At 41.0% G+C, this 27,598-nt stretch overlaps 1 protein-coding gene across 1 annotated transcript in view; it reads left to right on the top strand.

Annotated features, from left to right (window-relative positions):
• The window catches only part of SGTB (small glutamine rich tetratricopeptide repeat co-chaperone beta), a 34,794-nt gene extending 9,582 nt beyond the window's left edge, over positions 1-25,212 (top strand). The window contains exons 5-11 of the mRNA XM_077816295.1: positions 7,437-7,536; positions 9,760-9,864; positions 12,186-12,324; positions 12,424-12,486; positions 22,357-22,394; positions 23,352-23,435; positions 25,023-25,212. Of these exons, the coding sequence (XP_077672421.1) occupies positions 7,437-7,536; positions 9,760-9,864; positions 12,186-12,324; positions 12,424-12,486; positions 22,357-22,394; positions 23,352-23,435; positions 25,023-25,134 (641 nt within the window). The 3' untranslated portion in view covers positions 25,135-25,212. The remainder of the gene's footprint in view (positions 1-7,436; positions 7,537-9,759; positions 9,865-12,185; positions 12,325-12,423; positions 12,487-22,356; positions 22,395-23,351; positions 23,436-25,022) is intronic.
• Positions 25,213-27,598: the final 2,386 nt, after the last annotated feature.

Genomic DNA, 27,598 nt, shown 5'->3' with positions numbered 1-27,598 from the left:
AACATGTGAATCCTGCCACCTATTATCAAATGTTATACTGTCTGGAGTGGCTCCTGACCATGAGTGCCAACCTCAGGACAGACTGTCAAAAGCCAGGGCAGATGCCCCAAACTGGTTGTGTGGTGTATAATTAGATTTCACCAACCCAGTAACAAGTTTGAACTCCTAAAGCCCTATAACAGTTTTACCATGGAATCACAAACTGTCCCCTTGGTCATCCCAGTCTATTTTGCCACCCAGGCAAGCTGACTATGTGATAGATGGTCACTTTACACCAAAAAACACAACAATATTCAGGTTACTTCCAATCCCAAAGGACCAGTCACTTATCCCAGGTCATTTGTACTCAGATCTCAACCAAAGACAATGCCTGTAGCCAATCCTGTAATAAATTAACTAAAGATTTATTAACTAAGAAATAAGAGCGTTATTTACAAGGCTGAAACAGGAAACACACTCACAAATGAGTTACTGTCTTAGTTTTAAAAAAGGTAGTATAAGTTTCTGTAATAAGCAACTTTATATGACCTTTAGGGCCTACCTGTGCCAAGCACCATGAGGATCTCTTGCTTATGCTTAGGAATCTTGGCCCCTCAGAGACCAAACAGCATAAAGACACAAGTTTCTCCTTGTCAGGGATTTTTTTCTCTCCTTCACCCCAGATTCCAAGCTGGTGGGGTGAGTTCATGTGCAGGTTTCCCCTTCCTGGAGGGAGTTAGAAATGCAGTCAACAAGGTATTTGTCCCTTGGTGCTACACAATGCCTCATTTGCCTACAGTGGACCATCTTATGTGCAGAACGAGCACTTTACCTTAATTAATGCTTCTTTTCCTCTTTGGTAGGTTACACAATTAGAGGTTTACAATGCTAACATTCAATATAACTCTATACCATGGGCTACAGATATTATAAGTAGGATTAATACATGCAGCATTCCATTAAGTCTAAACAGTAAGCACATTCTTATAACACTAATGCCTATTTTAACTATACTAATCCAGAGGTAAGACAGACTGCTTTCCAGCTATGCGTTTGTCAGTGACGCCCTGGGTCTTGTCATGAGCTGGCACCTTGTCAGCCAGCATCACAGGGAGTAATAATTTCACGCTGTCCTGGGTTTTGGCAATATTAGGGTGTTGGCATAGCTCAGTCAGTGGCAGTATTGTATCTGGACTACAAGTTCCATGTGAAAACTTGGGCTTATAGCTAATGCTGACAGTGTAGTGCAGTACCAGGGATGTGGTATTATGGGGTCAGAGCTGTGCTTCATGAGAGATGTAAAACCGAGGTTCATCCTGTCCCTTTGCTGATGGCTGGTTAAGAGGAAGTTAAAACAAGGGAAAACCATGAAGCCCTGGCTAACATTCCCTATTTGAGTAGTAGAGATTCTAATGAATGCGTGGCTGTTGTTGAGCACATTATGGCTTCCTGTATTTGCCAGTGCAGTTTCTACTCAACAGTATCCAATTCATTACTTTGTAAAGGGTATGCGATGGTTTGAGTATAAATTATCTTCAAAGTGCAGAATGCCCTCAGCACCCAGTGCAGTCACTGGGTTTTTATTTTCAAATCCTGGCCCCAGTGAAGTCAATGGAAAGCTCCCACTGACTTCATTAAACCCTAGATTTTACTCATTATATAAAACAGTTTTACATTATGTAAAATCACGGTAAAATGAGTTATGTCCCTAATTTAAAAAATCCATTTCCAGATTCTTTTGCATTGGACTAATTTAAAATATGTGGAGTGCATGTGGTAGGTTTTAATGTTAATGAAAGTAAGAAGTGTAGCACTGTTTACAGATATGCAGGGCTATTGAATAGATTAAGGCATTATTTATATTGTAGTTTGGGTATAAATTCAGATTTGTAGATATTATGCATAAAACCCAGATTAGTATGTTTACATTTGAGAGGTGGAAGTAGCCTCCTGGGAAAAGTTTTTAATAAAGTGAAACGGAAAAAAATTTGGCTGGATTTCAATAGGCAGCAGGTTTAAAACAAACAGAAGGAAGTATTTTTTCACATAATGCACAGTCAACCTGTGGAACTTCTTGCCAGAGGGTGTTGTGAAGGCCAAGACTTTTCAAAAAAGAACTAGATAAATTAATGGAGGATAGGTTGATGGAATGGCTATTAGCCAGGATGGGCAGGGATGGTGTCTCTACCCTCTGTTTACCAGAAGCTGGGAATAGGTGACACTTGATGATTACCTGTTCTTTCTTTCTGGGGCACCTGGCATTGGCCACTGTCGGAAGACAGGATACTGGGCTACATGGACCTTTGGTCTGACCCAGTATGGCTGTTCTTACGTTCTTAGGTCAAGGTCTCTCATTTTAAATGGTCAGCTGCAGCTGTTGCAAATGACAAGGAATAATATATTCCACTCTTGGCTTTATAAAGTACACTAAAAAAAAAGCTTAGCTAGGTGATGAAGTGGGTCGTTAGCCTTTCATTTCTGGAGATATGAGTTCAAACCTGGTTAGGTCAGAAGTGAAAATTAATTGGAGAATCTTAACATAGTTGCTCTGGAATGGCTTTTCACTTCATTAACTGTCTGCTTCTATATGGTGTTGAGCACCTTATGGAAGGTACAAAATGCCCTCAACACCCAGTGCAGTTGTTGGGCTTTACTGGTACTCAGCACCTCGTCAAAGTAGGCACTGTAGCAGTGTGTAATCTACTTCAATGTATGTCTGATTTAAGGATAGACCATCTATTGAAATAGCAGGTTAGGAGTTGGGGGCATTGATAGGTCTGGCTGGAGATGCCTGGAAAGTGTGTCTGTCTTTTCCTTGTTAAATTCAAGCTTCTTGTCCTTACCTTCAGGGTCCTTCATAATTTGGTCCCTTCCTGCTCTTGTCACTCCAACTTCCCTCAGCTCCTCCACTCTAGCCTCATGCACCTGCACGCATCTCATGGGCCTTGTTCACACTGTCCTTTATGCATGGAACATCTTCCCTGAACTCATTCATAAGCTAGCAACTCTGTCCTTATTAATACCCCTCTCTGCTGTGATGCCTCAAAGGAATCAGCCAATTAATAATTCAGCAGCAAACTGGAGAATTGACACTTTGCATTATTATAGTTTTTAAAAAGCATTATTTTACACACACATACACACTTAATATATATTTAATTATATTCCTTTCCCCCCCTCCCCCAATATTTCGCTTGATTTCTTAGCTTCTAATCTCTGGAGCAGGAACTGTGGGTTTTGTGTGTGTTTGTACAGCACCTATGTATAATGTGGGGCTTGATCCTAATTGGGGCCTTTGGGCAATACTGCAGTATAAATATTATGTAATAATAGCTAGTGCTTCAGTTCCAGAAAGACACAAATTTATCCCTAAAGTAAAACAATTTGTTTTTCTTGAGGAATTTTTTCTGACACTATAATAAAATGTAATAAATTGTCATGGCTACTTTTCTGTTATGCAGAGTCCCAAATCCCACAATCTGACCAGAACTAGCATCTCTGGCTGGATTCCTATGCTCTTGGAGTCAAATTCAGGGCTTGGGTTAGCAAGATTGGGGTAAATGGGTGTCAGCTTTGAATTTGGCTCCATGTCTCAAGCAGTACTTTTTTCAGAATCGTAGCAGAGATTCCAAAGTCTTAGATTCGATGCATATGCAGTTATAAAACTTTTTTTTTTTAAACTGGTAGGTAGGATATTACTAGGCCTACTAATAGTCCCTGTTATACAAGTATTGAGAATACTTGCTCGAACCTGCCCTATATTACCTACCTAGTTATTTTTTACATTCTCACTGTTTCTTGACAGTGGAAGCATTATTTTTTTATGAGATTACAAGTTTGGTTGATAAAAGTAATAGTGTTGATGTAATATACTTAAACTTCTCTAAGGCATTTGATTTGGTACCTCATTGTTACTGGGGTTTTCAGAACCCTCAACAGTGGTAACTTAACTATTTCACTCCAGCTGTGTCAGGAATAAATCAATAGAAACACAGCAATTCTGTCTGATTAGAGATTAAATACAAGTCAGCGTGCTCTTATCTAATACTGCAGTTTATTAGATTTAAGCACACACAGACATAGGCAATAGGTTTAGAACATCCCAGATATTTACCTAACATCTGGAACAGTATTGAGTAATTAACAGCAGGTTTGCAGTGGCCGATTGGTCACCCAGCGGGGAGAAAGGGTGTTGGGAAAAACATCTCTCAAGATGGCTTCAGAGGACTGCTCCAAAGTACACTATGTTAGCTAGTCTTTTATAACTAACTTCTACAAAACACATAGTCATAATGACCCCTACTGGATCATCACTTTTCCTAACTTTCAATAAACTTCTAATATCAGAGGAGCCCAGACTCAAGGTCTTCCAACCACCAAGGTTTTCAGTCTCATTTGTTTACTTTCTTTCCCCTCCTCCCATTCTGATTAGCAGAAACTGTCAGCTAGATTTTGACTTTGCTTCTGAAAGCCTGTCTCCAAATTAATCTTTAAGTATGTGGTCTATTTCATTAATTCATAGTGGCTGAGTGCACATAATATGGTTGAAATTGGCTTGATCACATTTTGCGTACACACACCCCTCAAACCCAGGGTAACACCATGACAGTTTGATTAAAAAAACTAGAAAGAAAGAAAATTAACATAGCTTACATTAAATGGATTAAAATTAATTGACAAGTCTGTAAATGTAATTGTAAACAGGGAAGAATCATCAAGTGGGTGTGTTTCCAGTGGGGTCCTGCAGTGATTCGTTCTTGGCTCTATGCTATTTAACGTTTTTATTAATGTCCTGGGATAAATTATAACATCATCACTGATACAGTTTGCAGATGACACAAAAATTGGGGATATGGTAAATAGTGAAGAGGACAGGTCACTGATTCAGAGTGATCTGGATCAGTTGGTCAACTGAGCACAAGCAAACAATATGCATTCTAATACAGCTAAATATAAATAATGTAAGCTAGACTTACGGGATGGGGGGACTCTATCCTGGGATGCAGTGCCTCTGAAAAAGATTTGGGGGTTGTGGTGGATAATCAGCTGAACATGAGTTCCCAGTGTGAGACTGTGGCCAAAAGAGCGATTGTGATCCTGGGATGCATAAACGGGAATCTCTGGAGTAGAGAGGTTATTTTACCTCTGTATTTGGCACTGGTGTGACTGTTGCTGGAATACTGTGCCCAGTTCTGGTGCCTACAATTCAAGAAGAATGTTGATAAATTGGAGAAGATTCAGAGAAGTGCCACAAAAATGATTCAAGGATTAGAAAGCATGCCTTACAACAGTTGAGCCCTTTGAGTCTATCTATTTAGCTTAACAGAAGCTTAAGGGGTGACTTGATTATAGTTTATAAGTATTAGGGATGTAAATATCATTTTAAAAGTTAACCATTTAAATTATTAAAATATTTCATTTAAATGGTTAATTGTTTAAAAGGAGGGGGGCTGGGGTCGGGTTCAGCTGGCTGGCATGGCTGGGGCTGCTCTGGCTGGCTGGTGTGGCTGGGGTTGGGTTTGGCCGGCTGGGGCCGATCTGGCTGCGCAGCGCGGGGCCGCTGGGGTTGGCGGGTGGGCCAGCCTGGGGGTTAACGGTTAAGGCGGGTTAACCGGTAAGACCAGTGCTTACCAGTTTACATTTTACATCCTGAATACGTATCTGCATAGGGAACAAATATTTAATAATGGGTTCTTCAGTCTAGCAGAGAAGGTTTAACACTATCTAGTAGCTGGAAGTTGAAGCTTGACAAATTCAGACTGGAAACAAGGTGTGAATTTAACGGTGACAGTAATTAACCACTGGACCCATTTACCAACGGTCATGGTAGATTCTCTCTCGCAGACAATTTGTAAATCAAATGGGATTTTTTCTAAAAACTGTGCTCGAAGGGTTATTTTGGGGAAGTGCCATGACTTGTGTTATGTAGGAAGGCAGATAAGATCATCACAATGGTCCCTTCTGTTTTGTAATCTAAGAAAAACAGAAACATGCTTAGCTGTTTTCAGTCATTGTCTGAGATGAGAACTGCCCCTTGCAGGTCTTTCTCGGTCACAGCTGCAGCCACACTGGATGGACCTGCCCAGTCTATGCATCCATAGTAACCAGTTGACTCACACCCAATGCTAAAGAGAGAATTTACCTGACTAGGTGAAAAGTTAGTGACCTGTCACCTAGGCCTGTCATTCATTTCAAATTACATTATTGTTGGAATTAATTTGTGATCCATTAGCTATGTTACTCGACTCTACTCCCTGTTACGCTTACCTGGCTCTGTGAAGATTATGCATTCCTTCCAAATGGAAGTGACTTTGCTAATATGTGAAATATTTATGATTCAACTTCTCATACACAATTAGGTTACTTGTGGCAATATAGTATCAGTTATAACAGAGCTGAAAAGTTGGTATGGTTCTGTTAATTTGGAATGTTGGTTCTTTCACTGCCAATGGCTGAGACTGAAGGATCTCTTCCTCATTCAGCCATGTGTCCTGCATGGGGAGGACTCGGCGCCTTCTGGAGCGTGTCAGATCTCTGTACTCTCTCTACACTTTGTAGGATACTCTTCTTCGTTCATAATTTCTTTGTGGTGTTCCTTCTGTTACCTTGGCCCATTTGCCAGAACTTAAAGTTTTGTTAGTCTTTTCCTGTTAAATCTGAGCTTTTTCCCTGCCTGAGTGGGATTATGGCCTGTGCCTGTACTGCTGCCAGACATGGTGCAAGGGATGGGGAGAAAAGGAAGGCAGGGTCCTTTTTCCTTTTACTGTACTGGTGCGGCTTGGTGTTTTTCCTTTCCTCGATGCATAACATTTTTAGTCTCCTAAGAGTTGACTAGTGATGCATCTGCTGAGGTGTTGGTGAGTACTTTTGCATCTGAGTCATTTTATGGCACTTGTGGTATATGTGTCCTCAGCATCTTCATGAAAGAGCTACTGGTAGCTGCACGGGACTGTTCATTTACCTGCCCATCTTTGTTTTCCTTGTTTTTAGAATCTTCATATTATGGTTGTAGTTACAGGCAAGTTTGGGTGCATTAAATCAAAAAGGGTCTCCACATATAGATCATTAAGTTGTGAGATCTGCTGGGATATCCATCCTGACCAATCCAAACTGCAGCTCAGTTGTTGTGGTTGACCAGCCCACTGGGCCAGTTCCCTGCTGTTGAGGAAGGAACCAGTTTGTTGGGAACTGCCTTGTAAGTATGTAGAGTATTGAGAGGGCAGTAAACATTAAGTGTTGTGCTGCTTTGTAGATAACAGGTGTGTATGAAAAAAGCGTATTGTATATTCAGCAGACTAATACAAAATCTTTTTCTGAAAAGTTAATCACAAAAGGCAACACAGTCCCAACTGCTTTGTGAGGTACTGTAGTGTAGTGATTCTGCTCTGTGTTTATCGTTCAGATATAGCATTACACCTTTAATTATCTTAAACCATCATTTTTACAATTTATTTCAGGTAATAATCACATGAAGGAAGAAAATTATGTTGCTGCAGTGGATTGTTATACTCATGCTATAGAGCTGGATCCAAATAATGCAGTGTATTATTGTAACAGGTAAAAAATAACAAAAAATCCCTTAAACTTCATAGAGATAATTGTAAAAAGAAAAACCAAACTAGATCAAAACAAGGTGAAGTGAAAAGCCCTCATTTTCAGCGAGTAACAACATTTGATTTATATCAATTTGGTTATGCAAATTTTAAAATGTATCATTTCAACTATACTCAAATGGTTGTCTTCATTATATTTGTAGTGTGGATTTTAACTTTGTTTCAAGACTTTATTTGGTGACTGATGTTGGCAGTTTGAAGCAACTTCTATACAAGAAATTAGTAAAGGTCTGATTCAAAGCCCATTTGAGCTAGTGGGAGCCCTTCTATGGAATTCTAATGGATTGGGCCTAATATGCTTTAATTTTCCAGAGCAAAAAATATTTGTAAAGTGCTTTGAAGATGTAAAACGTTATATAGGAGCTAAATACCTTTATGCCGGGATTATTGCAAAAGTAACAGTTCTACATAATGCACTTCTAATACAGATTTTACTCCTTAGTTACTAAACAAGTGAATTATGTAGTAGATAGAGACAAGCACAAGGAGGCAGAGGATCCACAAACATTTACTAAGATGGCATTACTTATTTAAGGCAGTAGTGCAGAGTTTGAACCATATCTTTTCTCTGATAAGACAGCAGTGCTATAAATTCTCTCTAGATGTAAACTGGTCATGTAGGACCTGATCCAAAGCCCATTGAAGCCAATTGAAAGACTCCCATTAACTCCAATAGCCTGTGAATAAGCCCAAAATGTGTGTAATTAGCAACACAACTAACTACTACTACTTTGATGTTCAGTGAGTATGCAAAGCATGTGCAACTTGCAATGATTTTGTACTGTAAAACAGACCAAATTCAGCCCTGGCATAAGTGGGTACACCGCCAGTTGACGTAATTTAAAACTAGGATTGAATTTTGCTCCAGAAGTTTTGAGGATGGTGTAGACATAAGTTGAAGCAGAGGAGAGAGGGGTTGCTTTACCTTAAGAAAACAGGAGAGCCGAATCAGGCTGATTCCTTATTTGGTCTGTTGAGTCTGTCTCTAAACATGAAAAAGAATTGAAGTGCATGCAGGGCTAAATACTGCCTTTGATTACACTCATGCAACTGCATTGACCGTAGTGGGTTTGAACAGGTGTAAAGCGGTCCATATAATTAAAGACAATGAACGCAACTCAGTAGGAAGGGAAATAATTTATTCCATCAAACCTAGACAGAGCATATAATTCAGAGGGCATAGTAAGAAAAAAGGTTTAAATAAAAAAAAATCATTTTACACAGAATTTTTCATGGAAAACTAGCACAAAATGCTTTGCAGAATTAAATATTCCTCCTTCTGTAAAGTACCATTTTAACTATGGAAAGACTTAAGCTGGAATGTTTTTTCTAAATACTCTCAGACCATGGGAAAGATTGAATTTGAATACTGATCTGAACTCTTTGGCTTGGCCACTCTATTGCCTTAACTCATAAATCATATGTAAAAATAATGAGTGTTTCCCTGGTAAAGGTACAGTAGTAATTCACTGATTCAGAAATTATTAGGTCTCTTTATCCAGACTTACCTACCAGCATGAGTGGCATTACACACACAACTGTATTTCTACAGAGACTTTGCAAAAATCAATATAGATCAAATACCTACATGGTCAGTCAGTATAGAGTATATTCGAGCTCCTCTAGCAATTCTCCTGGAGCCAGGCACCTGAGGGATAGATGCCCTCAGCAGAAGGATTGTCATTGTGATATGAGACTGATAGGTACAGGCGTAAAGAGAGAGAGAGAGACCAAGTAGATCCTTTGAACTGTGAAGAGTGAAAACAAAAAGTATTATTGCTGCAAAAGGGTGCCTGTACAAAATACTTGTTTTCCTAAATAGTCGTGTTATATCCCCAAATCTACCATTTGGCTTGTTGTAATTGATTTAATGATGTATTTTGTGTGTATCTGTATTCTGGTTCTCAAACGCTTTTCCACACTATTCTGTTTTTTGTAAGGTATGACTCTGTATAATTTAAGGCTCTAAGTCAGTAAGGCACTTTCACATGCTTAACTTTAAGCACTTGAACAGTCCCACTGAAGTCAAGCCAGGTGAGCAAATTTTCTATAATGTAACGGAGTAGTCAGTAGGATTAAACGTGTTCTTAATGTTAAGTGTAGTCTTTGGGGCCTAAATCTGGATGCTCAGACTTTTTTTAAATACCTTCTTTTCCCCCTACTTTAGGGCTGCTGCTCAAAGTAAGATCAGCAACTACAATGAAGCAATAAAAGACTGTGAGAGAGCAATAGCAATAGATCCAAAATACAGCAAAGCATATGGGAGAATGGGGTAAGATAATCCAGATTTATTTAAGCATTCAGGGCTAGATCTTTGGAAGAGCTACACTGATTTCCACCTATTTAAATCAATGGAATAATTCCAGTTTGTGTTGACTGAAGATCTGGTGCTAAAAGTGCAGTTGTTTTCTATGACTAAAGCTGGCATGAGGTTCCATGTACATGCTCTCTCCTAGTGACTTCCTGTCAGATTTGCTCTGTTTACACTACAGATTTTTTTCTTCAGTTTATCAGCATTGCAAATTCAATCTAGGGGGTCAAACTGTGTTCTTTCTTGCTCCTAATCACCAGTAATTATTCTGTAACTGGAACAACAACTATTCTGTTAATGATAATTAATACAGAATAGAATCCAAGTCCCTCTCTCAAAAGTGTTGGCTTTGCCGAGCTAATAGGAGTACAAACTTATTTTTCTCAGCTAAATACACCTAGGAAGCAGATCTGTTGAGGTGGAAAGTGCTGTTTATTTAGTAATTCTTCTGACCGTAATATAGCACTCTTAAGTAAATACTATTATGAATTCACATCTGCACACTTAGGGAAATTCATCCTTATGACTTTTTTTCCAATAGTCCCTGTGCAGAGCGGCTTTTGTGTTGGGGATATTTCCCAGGGTGCCCATGCAGTTGCTTTGTGACTTCTTCGTCCTGTCATAACTGGGTAGGGCAATCCATCATTGCACGCTTAAGCTGTGGGAGTTAGAAACTAGGACCCTTGTCACGAGAAATACAGGCCTTTACCACTTGAGTTACAAGCCTCTCTGGCTGATGTTGTAATAGTAACTTGTAGGCAAGACACTGTGATTACATTGACCCATAAATGCCAAAGCAGGTCTGACATTTCATGCGTCTATATGTCTATAGAGAATCAGACCCCCTCACCAGTAAGAGTGAAGTTCACCTGGTAAACCTCTTTAAAGAAATTTTAATAATAAAACAAATATCTAGTGTCAAATTCTTCCCTCAGAGGCACATACATGGCTCTAATTGAAGTCAGTGAGATCTGTATATGTGCATGTAATGTCTGACTTTGGTCCTTAGCTTTTTAAATTTCAAAACATGAATTTTAATTCTGAAAATTGAATGAATAGATGAATGCTGCTTCTGTGAATACTAATTGTCAAATCTAGTGAAAAATGTGAATATAGCACAGTGAGAGCTGTCTGGAAGGAGTAAATGGGATTATGCATCTTTACTACCCGAAGTTTTATGAGTGTCTCCATGTTTGAAAGGGCTCTTGGCCCTAATCTGAAGGGAGAACTATGGCCAGCATAGTACCAGCTTCTGTAAATGTGTCCGTGCCAAAATCTGTGGTCTGAAGTGCAGCAGACAATGACTTGGAAAACCCTTATATATTAGAAGTGTCATAGTATTACAATGAAACCCAACAAGACTACAGAAGAGGGACAAATTGTATTAAACATAAGATGACCATATAGGACAACACATATAAAATAGTTACTTATAGTAATTGTGCTTTGTCAGATGATTGCCTATGTGGATAACGCTCTAGCATGCCACTAGTGCATGAGCTTAGAAGACTTGCCTAAGAAGTGTACATTGGGGCAGCTTGCTTCTCCTCTCCTTCCCATTCTGGGTTCCAAAGAGATTGCGTTGCCCCAAACGTCTTTTAGTTCATATCACTAATTTAGGAATCCCTCTACAAGAGACTGCAAAGAAGTGGAGAAAATGAGCAGGGAGCATAGATCCATATGGGTAGGCATCTCAGGGAGCTGTAATTTCTGTGGTAAGTAAATAGGTTTTTTTCCTTGGAGAATTTCCCATATGAGTTCCAACTTCCCACTCTTAGGAGATTAACAGGTGGGCATGGGGACTGTTCATTTAAAAATGATTGCAGGACTGTTATTCTGAATTGTGTATCAGATTTAGAGCCCCACATGAGAGAGCAACTGTGCGTGGATGTGGTTACCGAGCTCTAAGAAGCACCCTTGCATATTTCACTAATTGATAACTTGTGAACGCATGGCCTAGAATAGAGCCAGAAGCATTTGGCATTTTCCTTGGTGGCAAAAAGTTCTTCATAAGGCTTGCCTGTAAGTGGAACGTATGCAAGGCTGAGTTCTTGGGGGATCATCTGTGCTACAGAAAGTGGTCTGACAAAAGTAAATGCCAGCGCCAGCCAATGTGCATCAATATTTACATTCTGGTAGTAAACTTACATGTATTTTGGAATGATCAGGATCTAAGTTAGTTGTGAGATTCTCTCACTTACTCCTGGGCTAATTAGATCAAAAACTGTTAGCATCATTACTTCTTTGATGTGCTCATACTGGCTTTCTTTATTTCACACTAGGTTGGCCCTGACCTCTATGAACAAATACCAAGAAGCAATTACCAGTTACCAAAAAGCACTGGTTCTTGATCCAGAAAATGACTCTTACAAGTCAAATATGAAAATAGCTGAACAGAAACTAAGAGACCTCTCCAGTCCTGTAAGTTACCTTAATTAGTTTTTCTTTCCAGTGAGGTTTTTTAATAACTCAAATGGAATTTCCTAGACGTAGTAATCTTCAGATATTATTTGTTTTCAGACTGGAACAGGACTGAGTTTTGACATGGCAAGCTTGATAAACAACCCAGCATTCATTAGTATGGTGAGTATTTTAAGTATATCGTGTTGCTTTTAATTAAGAAACAGAATGTAAAATGTTTTAAATATTACTCCTGCCTCAACAAAGGAAGATGGTTTTAATGCTTATCATAACTAGTGTATACATCCAAAGCACAGGACTTGGTGGTGATGGGGGACTTCAACTACCCAGACATCCGTTGGGAAAGTAACACAGCAGGGCACAGATTATTCAACAAGTTCTTAGAATGTATTTGAGACAATTTTTTATTTCAGAAGGTGAAGAAAGCCACTGCGGAGAGGCTGTTCTAGGTTTGATTTTGACAAATAGAGAGGAACTGATTGAGAATTTGAAAGTGGAAGGCAGCTTGGGTGAAAGTGATCATGAAATGAGAGAGTTCATGAGTCTAAGGACTGGTAGGAGGGAAAACAGTTCAAAAACATAATAGATTTAAAGAGGGCAGACTTTAGCAAACTCAGGGAGTTGGTAGGTAAGATCCCCTGGGGAAACAAGTTGAAAGGGAAAAACAGTTCAAGAGAGTTGGCAGTTTTTCAAAGAGACACTATTAAGGGCATAAGAGCAAACTATCCCATAGTGTAGGAAAGATAGGAAGTATAGCAAGAGACCACCTTGGCCCAACCAGGAGAATTTCAATAACCTGAAACTCAAAAGACAGTCTTACAAAAGGTGGAACCTAGGTCCTACAAAAAGTGGGGAGGGAAAAGGATGAATATAAACAAATAATACAATTATGTAGGGAAAAAATTGGAAGGGCCAAGGCATAAAATGAGATTAAACTAGCTAGAGAAATAAAAGGAAACAAGAAAACAGTCTACAAAGCTAGAGGAAGACCAAAGACAGGGTAGATCCATTACTCAATGGGGTGGGGAGGAAACAATAACAGAAAATACGGAAATGGGAGAAGTGCCAAATAACTTTTTTGTTTCAGTTTTCACCAAGAAGTTGAGTCGCAATTGGACAACTAACTTAATGAATGCCAGTGAAAATGAGGTAGGATCAGAAGCTAAAATAGGGAAAGAACAAGTTAAAAATTACTTAAGTTAGAGGTCTTCAAATCACCAGGGCCTGATGAAATACATCGTAGAATACTCAAGGAGCTGACTGAGGGGATATCTGAGCCATTAGCGATTTATCTTTCAAAAGTCAGGGAAGACAGGTGATATTCTACAGGACTGGAAAAGGGCAGATATAGTGCCAGTCTATAAAAAGGGAAATAAGGACAACCTGGGGAATTAGTCCAATCAGGTTAACTTCAGTACCTGGAAAGATAATGGAGCAAATAATTAAGCAGTTAGTTTGCAAACACTTAGAAGATAATAAGGTGAAAAGTAACAGTCAGCATGGATTTGTCAAGAACAATTGTGTCAAACCAACCTAATAGCTTTCTTTGACAGGGTAACAAGCCTTGCGGATGGGGGGGAAGTGGTAGATGTGATATATCTTGACTTTAGTAAGGCTTTTGATACTGTCCTAGATGGAGCTACTATAAGATGGGTGCATAACTGGTTGGAAAACTGTTCCCAGAGAGTAGTTCTCAGTGGTACACAATCAAGCTGGAAGGGCAGATCGAGTGGGGTCCCGCAAGGATAAGTTCTGGGTCCGGTTTTGTTCAGTATCTTCATCAATGATTTAGATAATGGTATGGAGAATACACATATAAAGTTTGCAGATGAGACCTATCTAGGAGGAGTTGCAAGTGCTATGGAGGATAAGATTAAAATTCAGAATGATCTGGAGAAGTGGTCTGAAGTAAATAGGATGAAATTCAATAAGGACAAATACAAAGTAGTCCACTGAGGAAGGAACAATCAGGTGCACAAAATAGAAAATGCCTGCCTAGGAAGGAGTACTGCAGAAAGGCATCTGGGGGTCTTAGTGTATCACAAGCTAATTGAGTCAACAGTGTAATACTTGCGCACGTGCGTACACACACACACACACAAAAGCAAACATCATGCTCGGATGTATTAGCAGGAGTGTTGTAAGCGAGACACGAGAAGTAATTATTTTGCTCTGTTGTGCAGTGATTAGGCCTCAGCTGGAGTATTGTGTCCTATTCTGGGTGCCACATTTCAGGAAAGATGTGGATAAATTGGAGACAGTCCAGAGAAGAGCAACAAAAATGATCAAAGGTCTAGAAAACATGACCTATGAGGGAAGATTGAAAAAACTGGGTTTGTTTAGTTTGGAGAAGAGAGGTCTGAAGGGGGACATAACAGTTTTCAAGTACATAAAAAGCTGTTACAAGGAGAGGGAGAAAAATTGTTGTTTTTAACCTCTGAGGATAGGACAAGAAGCAATAGGCTTAAATTTCAGCAAGGGCAATTTAGGATGGACATTAGGAAAAACCTCCTGTCAGGGTGGCTAAGTGCTGGAACAAATTGCCCAGGGAGGTTGTGGAATTGCCCAGGGCTGCTAACTGCCACAATCAGCAGAGGGGCAGGCAGCTGGTGTGAGTTCCCCCACCTTCTCAGGGACAGTGGGGCTCTGGCTTCTGGCTTCAGCACTGGGATGGCGCGCGGCAGGCTCCAGCTGTGGGGCTTTAGCCCTGGGCTCACCACCCACTTTCCCCCATCACCCTTGGTCCCCACCACCTTCTCTGGTTGCAGGGCTTCGGGCCCCGGCCGTGGGGCTTCCAGCCCTGGCCCCCAGTCACACAGTGGAGGACACCAGCCTTAGGCTCCCCATCTGCTCCCCATCACCCCTGCCCCCCCCCCCCCACAGCCCCAGGCTTTGGCTGCATAGTGGCAGGCTCCAGCCTGTGAGGCCCCAGGATCCAGCCGTGGGTGTTGAACATAGGCTCAATACCCCTTGCCCCCAATCGCTCTGCGCCCCTGCTGTATCCTGTGAGCCTGAGTCAGCTGACCAAGGCCAGCTGCCGCTGTGCCATGGGTCTTTTATTGTAGTGTGGACGTACCTTGAGAGACTCCATTGCCTTTATTCCTGGTGAAGACCTGGCCACTGCGTTCAGGTTTAAAAATTCCCTAAGGGATAAAGTGACCTTATGTATTAAATTGATCAAAAGGTAGGTTTAAAGACTGTGTGTATTCTCAACATGTGCCTAAACCTACACTTAAATCATACAAGGTTTGCCACTCTGGTATATTTGGTCTTTCCATACTTATGTATGTGCCTACCAGCATTTGTATGTTAAGTATAACACAGGCACCACTATAGTAAAGTGGAGGTTGACTAAAATGGACTAGTCAAGCAAAGCACTTTGGGTTCACTTTATGCAATGTCCATTTTAATTAGGCCTCCTTATAACTCTGTGCTGCAGTGCTCCCTCTTCAAATCCTTACAGGCCATCTTTTCCCTGCAGAACCATAGACATATGGAAAGAGACCTATTACGTCATTTAGTCCATCAATTTATGTCACAGACCTGGTCAGGATCCCCTTGCCAGTTGCCCACTAGATTAAGGACCCAGCTTCTGGGTCCCCAGGTGTTTTAAGCCTCTCAGAGCTTGAGCAGAGTCCAGCCGTTGGCCTGATCTTGGGGTCCCTAGGTACACACTCAGGGTGCTGACATGCTCTCTAGTAGGGATGTAAATACCATTTTAAAAGTTAACTGTTTAAATGATTAACCGGCTGAGGCTGCTCCAGCTGGCACTGGGATCCTGGGGCCGGCTGGCCTGGGGGTTAACAGTTAAGGTGGGTTAACCGGTAAGATTAATACTTACCGGTTAACAATTTACATCCCTACTGTCTAGCACCTTCTCCTGAGAGCTGGAACCTGCTATCCAGCTGCCTAGCTCCTATGCTCATTGCTGACCCTTCAGACTCCACTGTACTTAGGTCTGGTCTACATTAGAATTAGGTTGACACAAGGCAGCTTACACCGATCTAACTATGGAAGTGTCTACACTTAAATTTCACTACCCCCCCATGTAACTGCCCAGCTATGCTGACTTGACTCGAGGTCAGACTAGATGATCATGATGGTCCCTTCTGGCCTTAAAGTCTATGAGTCTATGAGTCTACCTCCGCAAGTGGTTGAGTCAAGGTCGATGTAGTTAGGTTGACGCAGTGTCAGTGTCGATACTGTGTTGCTTACATTGACTGTTAACTGGCTTTCAGGAACCATCCCACACTGACAATACATAAGTACAAGAGCTGCTGGTGAGGATGCACACTGCCGACACAAGTAGCAAAGTGTAGACACCCACAAGCAATGTAATTAATGCAGAGGCTGTTTGCCTTTGTAAATTAGGATGACTTAATTTTGTAGTGTAGACATAACCTTAAACACATCCTCTTTCAGAATTCTGCCCCCAAGGTGTGTGCCTTCTCTTTTATCATTTAACTCTTTCCTGCGGTATGTGAAGCATGTAACACACAGACACTTTGCCCAGGGTCTAACACAATTGCTCTTTTATTTAATCATATAAAACACAAGAGAATAATGATCATACAAAAGAAACCCTACATGTGTTTCCCTGCCTCAGTTTCCTCATCACTCCAGAGCATTCTTTGGTCTGGGGTTGGGGGCTATTCAGATACTGTCTGCTCCCATGCACGGCTTCTCCTGAAACATGGAGCCTGCTTTTCCTAAATCAGCTTGCCTCCTTTACCTTTGGACAATTTAGCCCCTGCCTTAGCTTCCTGTCCATCTCTCTGCTGAGCAAATACATTTAGCATATCTATATGGACCAATTAAAAGGTAAGTATTCTCCCATTGTCTCCAATGTGGGGAGCTTTCAGGCTGGTAGGATATTGTGAATACACATTCATGATACAGTAGTTTTTCAACAGTCACACTTCATTTATATCAACCGGAACGCATAAATTGTACAGACAGATCCCCAAATTGTCACACCCTATCATTCAAGATTGCTCCCTACATAACATTTTAAATGCTTTGTCCAGTCTTGTGTCAAGCAATGGGGTTTTCACTGTTTCCAGGGTGAGGCTATTCCAAAGCAGAACAGATTTTGCTGTCAGCAGTGGGGAATTAGCCACTGGGTCAACGAGGCCCATGCCCAGGGGCTCCAGACAATTGGGGGGCCGCAGAAAGATGGACATGCTGACCCGCTCTGCCCCCCTGCCCGGCGCTCTTGCTGAGGACCGGGGCAAGCCCCCGCACCCCAAGCCCGCTCCCCGATAGGAGCGCTGGGCGGAGTGGGGCAAGCCTCCAGACCCGCTCCCCAGCAGGAGCACCGGGGGGTGAAAGAGGGGGGCAGAGCTGGTTTGGTGGGAGAGTACATTTTTATGTAGTAAAGATTTTTAATCTTTTTTTGTTTTTTAATCACTATTTATGAACCTTCACCATAATATCTAATACAGTAGTATCTAATACCCAGTAGAAAATACTTTAGGCAGCTAAACAAATTATCAGTTATATAAATTATATTCCATTATATTTATTTATTTATGAAACACTGGAGTTTTCCAGAAAGGTAAATCCCAAATCTGCAGGACATTCCGCATTCCCCATGCAACTTTGGAAAAACTACATGAGTCTATTCACTCATGAGAGACGAAGGGAAAACCTCATCCTCAGTCGTTCCTAAAATTCTCCTTCCATGCTAACATTCACCGAGGCACTGACAGCCAGCTGCTGGGCCTAGTTCACTGCTGAGCTGCAAGAAAAAAGCAAAGCCAATCACCCATTAATGCCATTTTAGGGCTTGCTGGTATGGGGATGCACCAGAAGTAGACAATTATATCAGAATAAAGTCACTTCTCTTCCAGAATGGAGTGCGCACACAGGAAGTTACACAGGCTTAGCTATAGTTCTGCCTGTCAGTTTCCCCATGTAGACAAGCCCTCTGAGTCAACCTCAACCCAAGGAAAATCATGACTGAGTACATGATACTCTGAGGGCTAAACTACTGAGCTTTAATTGCCTTGGGAGTGCTCTTCACACTGGAGGCTTTTCAAAATACCCTGGTGAAAGTTGCTCCATTTTGACCAATGATAAAGTGAGATGAGTTGGGTTAGTACTGTCCAACAGTTTGCATTTTCCCCATCTCATTTGGTTATTTCCTACCCATACTTCTAAACATTAGGGCCCAGATCCACAAAGGGATTTAGGTATTGCAATCCCTAACACTTAAGTGCCTAGAAAAATCAGTGAACAATAACGGGATCCATAAAGCCCTATACAAAGAATGGGGAGAGACTGCCTTAAACTGCCGCCCACAAAAGTCAGCAAGCTAGGTGGAGAGCCACCTAAGCTAGCTAATGACAGATGCCGATGAGAGGGGTATGTTCTAAGCCCGTCCCATGGAGATAGGTGCATAAGTCCAGATTGCAAGTGAAGTTAAGCACCTCCTTGCAATCAACAGCAGAGAACCCCTTTCCTGGAATCAGGCAATTTAGGGATCTCAGCGGGGAGGGGCCCTCATCATGGCACACTCCTGGGCAGCCTAGCGCAGCAGTGCAATTACACCTGTCTGAGTCTGCCCCATTGGGGTCTCAATCAGTCCAACAAAGCTTATGTATATTGAACAGTGCCCCTTCAAGGCTGTAGTTTATATAACACAAAGGTGGAATGATATGCAGGCCTCCACTCCAGAGTCTGCAGCTGGAGGGGGAGGGGGTTGAATTAATCTTAGTCCATCAACCCCACTTATGTTCATGTCCCTTACCAGTGAGGCCTCTTGACCCAGAAACCTCTTCTTGAGTCAGGGACTCTTGTCATCTCGTGAGGAAGGATATCTACTCTTGGTCAAGATCCCCAAATCTGAGACCCTTTCTCAGAACAACATACAATCTTCTAATCGGGGGCTTTTGCTACATGATAAAATCCTTCCATGAGGAACAGGTTCTGCTGAGACTTGGTATTCCTTCCTTTCAGAGCATCTCCCACCTAGGAGCATTCTTACAGGTACTTGGTTTCCTTTCCTAGTGAGCTCCCTTAATGGCTCTCACATTGGAAGCTTCCTTGTTCTTGATTCCACTTTTCTCCCCAAGAGCCTCTGTTCTTTAGTAGAGTCTACTGGGAGTAGCTTCCTTTCATCATGCATGGTGCTTCACTGCCTAATTAACTGCCTACCAATTACTCAGTGAGTTAATTAGCCCCAGGTTCACCTGAGTTACCTCATTCCCCTTGTGGAGCTTGTCAGAGATAGACTCAGCTCCTGACTCCTGTTCAGGGCCAGCTACCCTCTAACAGTTCCTGAGCCATTTCTTGTGAGAATGAGTTAGGTGTATGCCTCTTTCCACACAAAATGGGGATGGTCGTAGTACCCAACTTATAACTTTTAGCCCAGTGGTTGAAGTACTCACCGGGGATGTTGGAGATCTAGGTTAAATTCCTCCTTCTGCCTGATCGGGAGAGGGGATTTGAATAGTGGTCCTCCACCTCTCAGGAAAGTGCTTTAACCACCGGATTATGGGATATTTTGATGTGGGTTGTTCTCAGTCTGGATAAATAGTCAGAGGGCCAGAGAGAGACATAGGTGCTGGAACTAGGGGTGCTGCGGGTGTGCCAGCACCACTGCTTTAAAGTGGTTTCCATCATATACAGGATTTACAGTTTTGTTTAATGGCTTTCAGCACCCCCATTATAAAAATTGTTCCAGCACCTATGCAGAGAAAGTGTGAGAATGACTCTATAGCCTGGTGGCAAGGATACCTACCTTGGGAGACCTAGGGGCCAGTCCCCCTGCTCCAGTGACTCTAGTTATTTATCCAAAGTTGGAAAGCTTCAACAAGAGAGACTGAAAGATTTCCACACCAGAATATCCCATAGCCCACTGGTTAAGGCGGCACCACCTCCTTCTCCTCCATTTTGAATGAGGCCTGTTCCAGTGGGCATACTTTAAGGACGCTTACCAGATTGGGCCCGGCAGGGAAGATCGGTGAGCAAACACCCCTGGTTAGTAGATCCTGCCTGGGGTTTAGGCATGGGACAGGCCTGCACATGCCCAAACATGGAAACTAAGGTGCCTAGGGAACTTTCACAGTGGAAACTTAGGCACTGAGTGACTGTAGCTACCTGTAGCATTAGGCAACGGCCAAGTGGAGGTTTTGTGAATAGCAGTGTTGCCTAAAACTGGGACTTATGCACCTAAGTGGATCTGAGCCGATCTGAGTGGATCTGGATCATTTTTTTTTCTGTATACTCACTTTTGTTCCAGACACCTCCCTCTCAACATATTATCAATTGGTAATTTAATTAATGTGCTGTTAATGTGCTTTCATTGAACACCAGCCCAGACCAGACAGAACACTGAAAAGTGACATCTTGACACAACTCTGTACTTTGTAGTTTTTCATTACCTTTTGTTTATGGTCCTTCAATAAACCTTCACTCCACACAGTGCTGTTATCCAAACTGATTTGAATTAATTTGGGAGCGTGGATCAGGAGACTAAATTTCATATATCTCTGAGTTGTGCAAGAATCCTGTTGTATTCCTCCGAGTTCTTAAAGAATTCCAGCTGGTGGATCGCAGCATTACTGGCAACCTTTCTTGTCCAAAGCAGACCTCAACACGTCAAACTTAACATCTGTGTGCTAACGGGTACACAGTAAAATTTGGAGTATGTAGCCCCACAGAATGTAATAGCTCCTAACCTAAAAGAGAGGCCAATAGGTCTGGTTACCTATTGAAAGTTTGTAGGGTAGAAATGGTCTGTGAAGAAGGAGTAGAGTGAATTTTCTACACAGCTTAGTTTATTAAGCTGCACAGGAACTCCATGTGTAACTTAATTGGGCAAATGCATTGTCCAGACAATCCCCATCTGTTTTGAGTTTAAAATCTTCTCTTCAGTCTGTAGCTAACTATATGAAATGGATTTTTTGTATTGTTTCCAGAGGTTGCCTAATCAGTCAAGTAGATTGAACCCAGAACTGGGAGCCAAGAACTCCTGAGTTCTCTTTCTGATTTTTACCACTGTCTAGCCTTGAACAAGTTACTTGTGGCTCAAGTTTCAGGCCTTTAATCTCCTGGGCCAAATTCACTGCTGATATAAGCGAATGAGACTTCATTGACATCAAGGATTTGCAATGAATTTGGTTTTCTGTATGTCATTCCCCAACTGTAAAATGGAGAAGATACGACTAATTTACCTTGGAGAGGTGTTGTGAGGATAAATTAGTTAATAAACCTGTTTTAAGAAGAAAAGGGTAAAGTATTTTTATTTAGTTGAATAGATAAGATCAATGAGTAAGTGAATGTGCTGAACATTTTATATACAGCAAATGTGCTTATTGGGTCTTTTTATGTATTTATTTCAGATTTCAGTTGCTTTGGGAACTTCTACAGAAATACAATACAAACATTTAAACAATTCCATACACAGAAGACTACCCCTGCGACTGCTTAGATATTTTTACCCAATATAATAACAACCATCCCCAGTGGCCCCAAGACTAACTGTTCCCTTCTCACAGCCTAGAATCCATGAGCCTTCTCAGATTCCTGAGGGTAGGCTTTATCACTTAGAAAGCTTTTAATTTGTTATCCTTGCATATATCATTATCTAGAGGAAAACATTAGATAAGACTCCAGTTGGGAGTGATGGAAGCTTAATATTAAGCAATATATAATTCAAAGCTGTTTTTTTAAACCATTAAGATGATTGCCCAAATATCTGACACATTTTAATGTCTAATTCCCAGGGCATTGGGTTCGGGTAGCTCTAGAGATACAAAGGACTTCGTCTTTTTCATGGTTGATTACCCTGAACAGTAATAGTATATTGTAACTGATATGGTGTAGAGTATAATGAATTATATTATCTTCATGTCCTTGAAATACATTGCTGTAATGAGTCATTTTGTTGAGAATCATATGTCTCGAGTCATTAACTTGGCTTGTGTATTGTAATACAACGATATATATTGTGCTTCTCATGACTACCACAATGATAACTAAATATATGACTGCATTATGACTTGCAATACATCGTACTTATTCTAGGCAGCAAGTTTAATGCAGAATCCTCAAGTTCAACAACTGTAAGTATTAATATGGAATATCAGTGAAAAGAGATGCCAGTGGTGTCTGAGTGGGTTAACAAAACAAAAGCAAATGGCAATGAATTACTAAAATTTGTATTGTGTTCTTCCTATTATTGACTTTACAGCTGTACTCTTTGTAACTGGATCTACCACAGTTTATTTTCCCCTACAGCTCACTTAATAACTAGTAACTAGATAACATGATTTTGGCAATTAATTGATCTTTAAATATTCATGGTAAATAGGCCCAATGGCCTGTGATGGGATGTTAGATGGGGTGGGATCTGAGTTACTACAGAGAATTCTTTCCTGCGTGTTTGGCTGGTGAATCTTGCCCATATGCTCAAGGTTCAGCTGATCGCCATATTTGGGGTTGGGAAGGAATTTTCCTCCAGGGCAGATTGGAAGAGGCCCTGGGAGTTTTTCGCCTTCCTCTGTAGCATGGGGCACAGGTCACTTGCTGGAGGATTCTCTGCACTTTGAAGTCTTTAAACCATGATTTGAGGACTTCAGTAGCTCATAGGTGAGAGGTTTATCGCAGGAGTGGGTGGGTGAGATTCTGTGGCCTGCATTGTGCAAGAGGTCAGACTAGATGATCATAATAGTCCCTTCTGACCTTAATATTTATGAATCTATCCAGTACTCTTCCTAGTAACCCAGCAAAGAACTGCAGTTTGTCACTTAAGACAGGGGTTCTCAAACTGGGGGTTGGGACCCCTCAAGGGGTCACGAGGTTATTACATGGGGGATCGCAAGCTGTCAACCTCCACCCCAAACTCCACTTTGCCTCCAGCATTTATAATGGTGTTAAATATATTAAAAAAGTGTTCTTAATTTATAAGAGGGGTTGCACTCAGAGGCTTGCTATGTGAAAGGGGTCACCAGTAAAAAAAAGTTTGAGAGGCACTGACTTAAGATAACACCACAATACCAATGCTGTGTTAACTGTTCTAGAATGTCGGGGATGATGTCCAATGCCATTGGCGGCCCTGCTGCAGGTGTTGGTGGCCTAAGTGATCTGTCAAGCCTCATACATGCGTAAGTGTTGTGAAGATTTACATATTATTTTAACTACCTAACATTTGTAGAAGCAGCACTCAGCTGCTGTTTAAAAGAGACAGTGTCAAGCTGATTTTTAGCCTTTGTATTCCTGATAATCTTAGATGATTAAACTTTACATCTCACTCTTCACTATTTTATGTTTATTTACTTTGTACACTTCATTCATTCAGTTTGAACAAGCAAATTGACAGCTCAATTTCACTTTCTGGTATCATGCATTATTTGCTTTTTAGACTTGGGTCATTAAAAGTGGCTGTTTAAATTTTTAGGTGCTTGTACATTTTTCTTTCAAATGGCATTGGACCAGCATCCTCCAAAAACTTCTCAGTTCCCTGCAGCTAAAGTCCTGTTCCCTCAAGCTATATTCAGCCTACCCACTTGAGGAAAGGCTGTGAGAATAAATAGGTCTTGTGGAGTGATCTGAAATTCAGCAAACTCAGTCTCTGTCAGACCTAGGGCTGCAAGGAGGATGCAAGGCTGAAAATATCCTGCAGCTTCCTCCCATTTAAACTGGGAGGGGCTGCTACTTCAAGCAACTTGGTTGCAATATCACATGAGGAGGGAGGTGGTTTCTACAGTAGCCAGGACCTAAACCAGTTAGTTTGATAAGACACAAACCAAATGGAAGCCGGTGCACAACACAGCACACATGTAATGTACTTGTATGTTAAGCATACAGTTGGATTGTACAATTGCAGACATTTCCAAATAGTCTTTAGGTGTAGCCCCACAGAGTCCATTTTAATAGTTCACATTATTGGCAACAAAAGTGTGGATCACTCTGGCAAGGACCCATTCCCTCCCCATCCCCAAAATGGCAGCCTTCCTGCCCAGTGCACATCAAATTAAAGCAGTATTGGTAGCTACTGCAACCTGGACAAAATTCTCTCAAGAGCTTATTCCTGGAGTAAGAGACTTCTTCCAGTTGTTTTTCCTAGTGATCAAGTATTTCAGCTGTCTCATTGGAGGTTAATTTCAGCCAGTTAGCTCAATACAAGCCACAATCCTGGCTAGTCACCACATAAATGCAGATCGGAGACTCTTTGGGTGAAGTGAAGTCCACTTGTAGAGCTGAGTGTTATCAGCATAATGGAGCCTGTGTAACCTCACGTTCTCCCAATGGCCTCATCTACACATGCACAAAATGGGTATCAGAATACATCTCTGAAACCCCACATCAAATTATCTTTCGGCTAGAAGAACAATTGACCCAAATTGCCTGCTGGCATCTCTTAGAAGGAAGGGAGCAGAGTCACTCAAGAGCAGCTTTGTTTACTAATGTTAGTGTCTGCAGGTGAGTGAACAATAGTTCTCATCAAAGGCAGCTGATGGGTCTAAAGAATCAACATGGACACATGTCAATCTGTCATCAGAACAGAATTCAAATATTGTAGTAAAAGCTATAACACCATGATTATCATTTTAATACATATCCCAGTCATGCTTGCTTTTGCCTTCATTTACATAACATAGCTTCAGCTATCATAAAACTTCCTGTTTTCTTATCAGTGCTGCATGCCAGTTATTTTTCACTTGTTGATTTACAAAAACTGTTTAACACAGGGGACAACAGTTTGCACAACAGATACAGCAGCAGAATCCAGAGCTCATAGAACAACTGAGAAATCATGTCCGGAGCAGATCTTTCAGTGGCAGCACTGAAGAGCATTCCTGATTTAAAGGAGGCATGTGGTTGTAGAACTAGAAATGTGAATGGTATATAATCCCAAAGCGCATATAATAGCTAGTAGCAAATGCATCATTGTAACTATTCTGCTTGGACATGAGATGGAAAATCCTTTGTGTCTGTTCGTTAAACAAGAATAAATCTGTTAAACAGATCTGTTGCACACAAGTTTGAACATATAGTGTGTGTATATATAGTGAATCCTTTATAAATTTAGTATATATTGAATACATTGACTTATTAAACTTCCCATATATAAAAGTTATCATCTTTAGGCTTTTCAAATTAATGAACACTATCTCTTTTAAAGAGAGGCTACTTGCTATGCACCAAGGCTGTGTATTGGAGTGATCTACAGGGCTTCTCAGGGGGGAAGTGAGTCTAATGCTTTAATGAGTGGTGGTGGTATGCCTGCGCAGAAATTTAGTTTTAAAAATTACATTGTAAAAGGCCTGTTGTTCAGTAGTGAAGGTTTGCATGGCTCTGCTTCTTACCAGATCTGCTATGAAACAATAGATCTGACCAGCACTTTGCTCCTTGTGATGAGCCTATGTGGGTGATGGAGTGCAATGTGGATTTAAAACATGTGCCAGAGCGTCAATCCTGTGACTGCGTAGCACTGAGTGTCCCTAGTGTTTGTTGAGAGGCTTTTGCTAGCAGCATCATATGCATTTCAACTTTACCTGGTGGGAAGAAGGTGAGTGGTAGAGACTAGGGATGATTAAGAGTTGCACGTACAGAGAGGATGATAAAACTGAGCTAGGAGGAAGATGTGCAGAAATCAGAGGAAGAGACCAGGCCAAGGGAGAAGAAAAGGAATTTCTACTGCTATATATGTCCTCAAATCATCTTAGTAGCCCTGGAGGTCTCCATTATGGCACTAATAGCATAGGCATGGAAAGTTGTGCTTCATTCTTGTGTGTATACAGTATACAACCTAAGTTTAAAAATCCTTAACTGTGATTAGTTAAACTGGTCACACACCTGCACAAGTCATTAGCACTGAAGGTAACTTAGGTAATTAGAACAAAGAAATCAATATGTACCATTGTGCGGTAAATCACTGGCTTAGGGAAAAAACACAGTTAAGGATTTTTGAAGTTTAATTATATCATAACTTGTATATTTTAAATAAGTGATTAATGGTGTACAGGCCATGAAATAGTTCTTTCAGTCTGTTACTCTTCCCAGCCCTCCTAACCAGACACTTTCAGACCCCCTTGCTTTTCTGTATTTTTTCTTTAAATATTTTTGTAACCTGTTTCTCTTCAGTTTGCTATTCATGCTATCTACTGCTGCTGGATACACTTAGGCTTGGTCTATTCCAGTGTTTCTGAACGACTGGTCCATGAACCCGCGCCAGTCCCTGAGATCTCCCTGCCACAGTTTGGGAAGGCAGCAAGCCGGTCCCTGTATCAAAGAGGTTGAGAAACACTGGTCTATACTACTAAATTTTGTCAATATAACTACGTCACTTAGGGGTGTGGAAAATCCACACGCCTGAGCAATGCAGTTATACCCACCTAACCCCTGGGGTAGACAGCACTAGATCAACAAAGCTACCTCTTCTCAGGAAGGTGGAGTGCCTGTGCTGACAGGGGAAGTAGTGTCTTCGCTAAGCGCTCGTGAGAAGACATTGCATGGAATGTAAGCGAGAGCAGAATTTGAAACTAAGGCAGGAGCTCCTTTGAGTTTGGTGATGGGAGGGTAAAAATTCCCAATTTTGTCAGGCTGTATATATTGCACAGGGGGGGAAATTTGTAGCTGTGTCCATGGTGAGATGAGGAGAAAAGTTGTCTTAAAAACAAACACGGACAAGAAAACCAGACTAACATTCATTGCATAAGACACTTTATATTTTATTCATTAAATAACTCCTACATGGCATTAGAATATTAGCTTTATTTTTTCTAAAAAGAATGCTATTTATAATTGCACTACATGCTCATTAATGTACTTTGGGGGTGTATTGGAGACATTAGGCAAACATCCCTAAGCTCTAAATTGAATGAGTGCTACTCTTGTTTTATTGGCTGACCACATGGAAAGAAGTGCTTACACTGGCTATGTGTCTGCCTTGGGAGGAACTGACTTATGTAGGTACTTTAGCTTTTTTTCAGTTGTAGTTCAGGTAACTAATATCTGCCTTTAGGCAGATTATTTTTAATAAAAAAAATTGCTTTTTATAAAAACACTGAAAACTGATGAAGCCCCAAACAATAGTTCATTAGGAATCTACATATGCAAAAATAATTTGGCAGATTTTTTCCATAATGCACTTGTTAAACAGACCATTTACACAGTGTATTTTCCACTATATTTCACCATTCCAGCTTTTTAGCAACACCAGTGTCAATTCCAGGTTTTTTTGCACTAAATTTAATAAAGGAAACAAAAAAACAAACAAAAAGTAACAGTGGGGCTTTACAGAAGCTAAGGATGTGCCCCAGTA

This window comes from Eretmochelys imbricata, chromosome 5 (assembly GCF_965152235.1).
Source record: "Eretmochelys imbricata isolate rEreImb1 chromosome 5, rEreImb1.hap1, whole genome shotgun sequence".
In the NCBI taxonomy this organism is placed as follows: Eukaryota; Metazoa; Chordata; order Testudines; family Cheloniidae; genus Eretmochelys; species Eretmochelys imbricata.
Note: the sequence above shows the minus strand (reverse complement) of the source record. Positions and strands in the feature narration are given on the sequence as shown.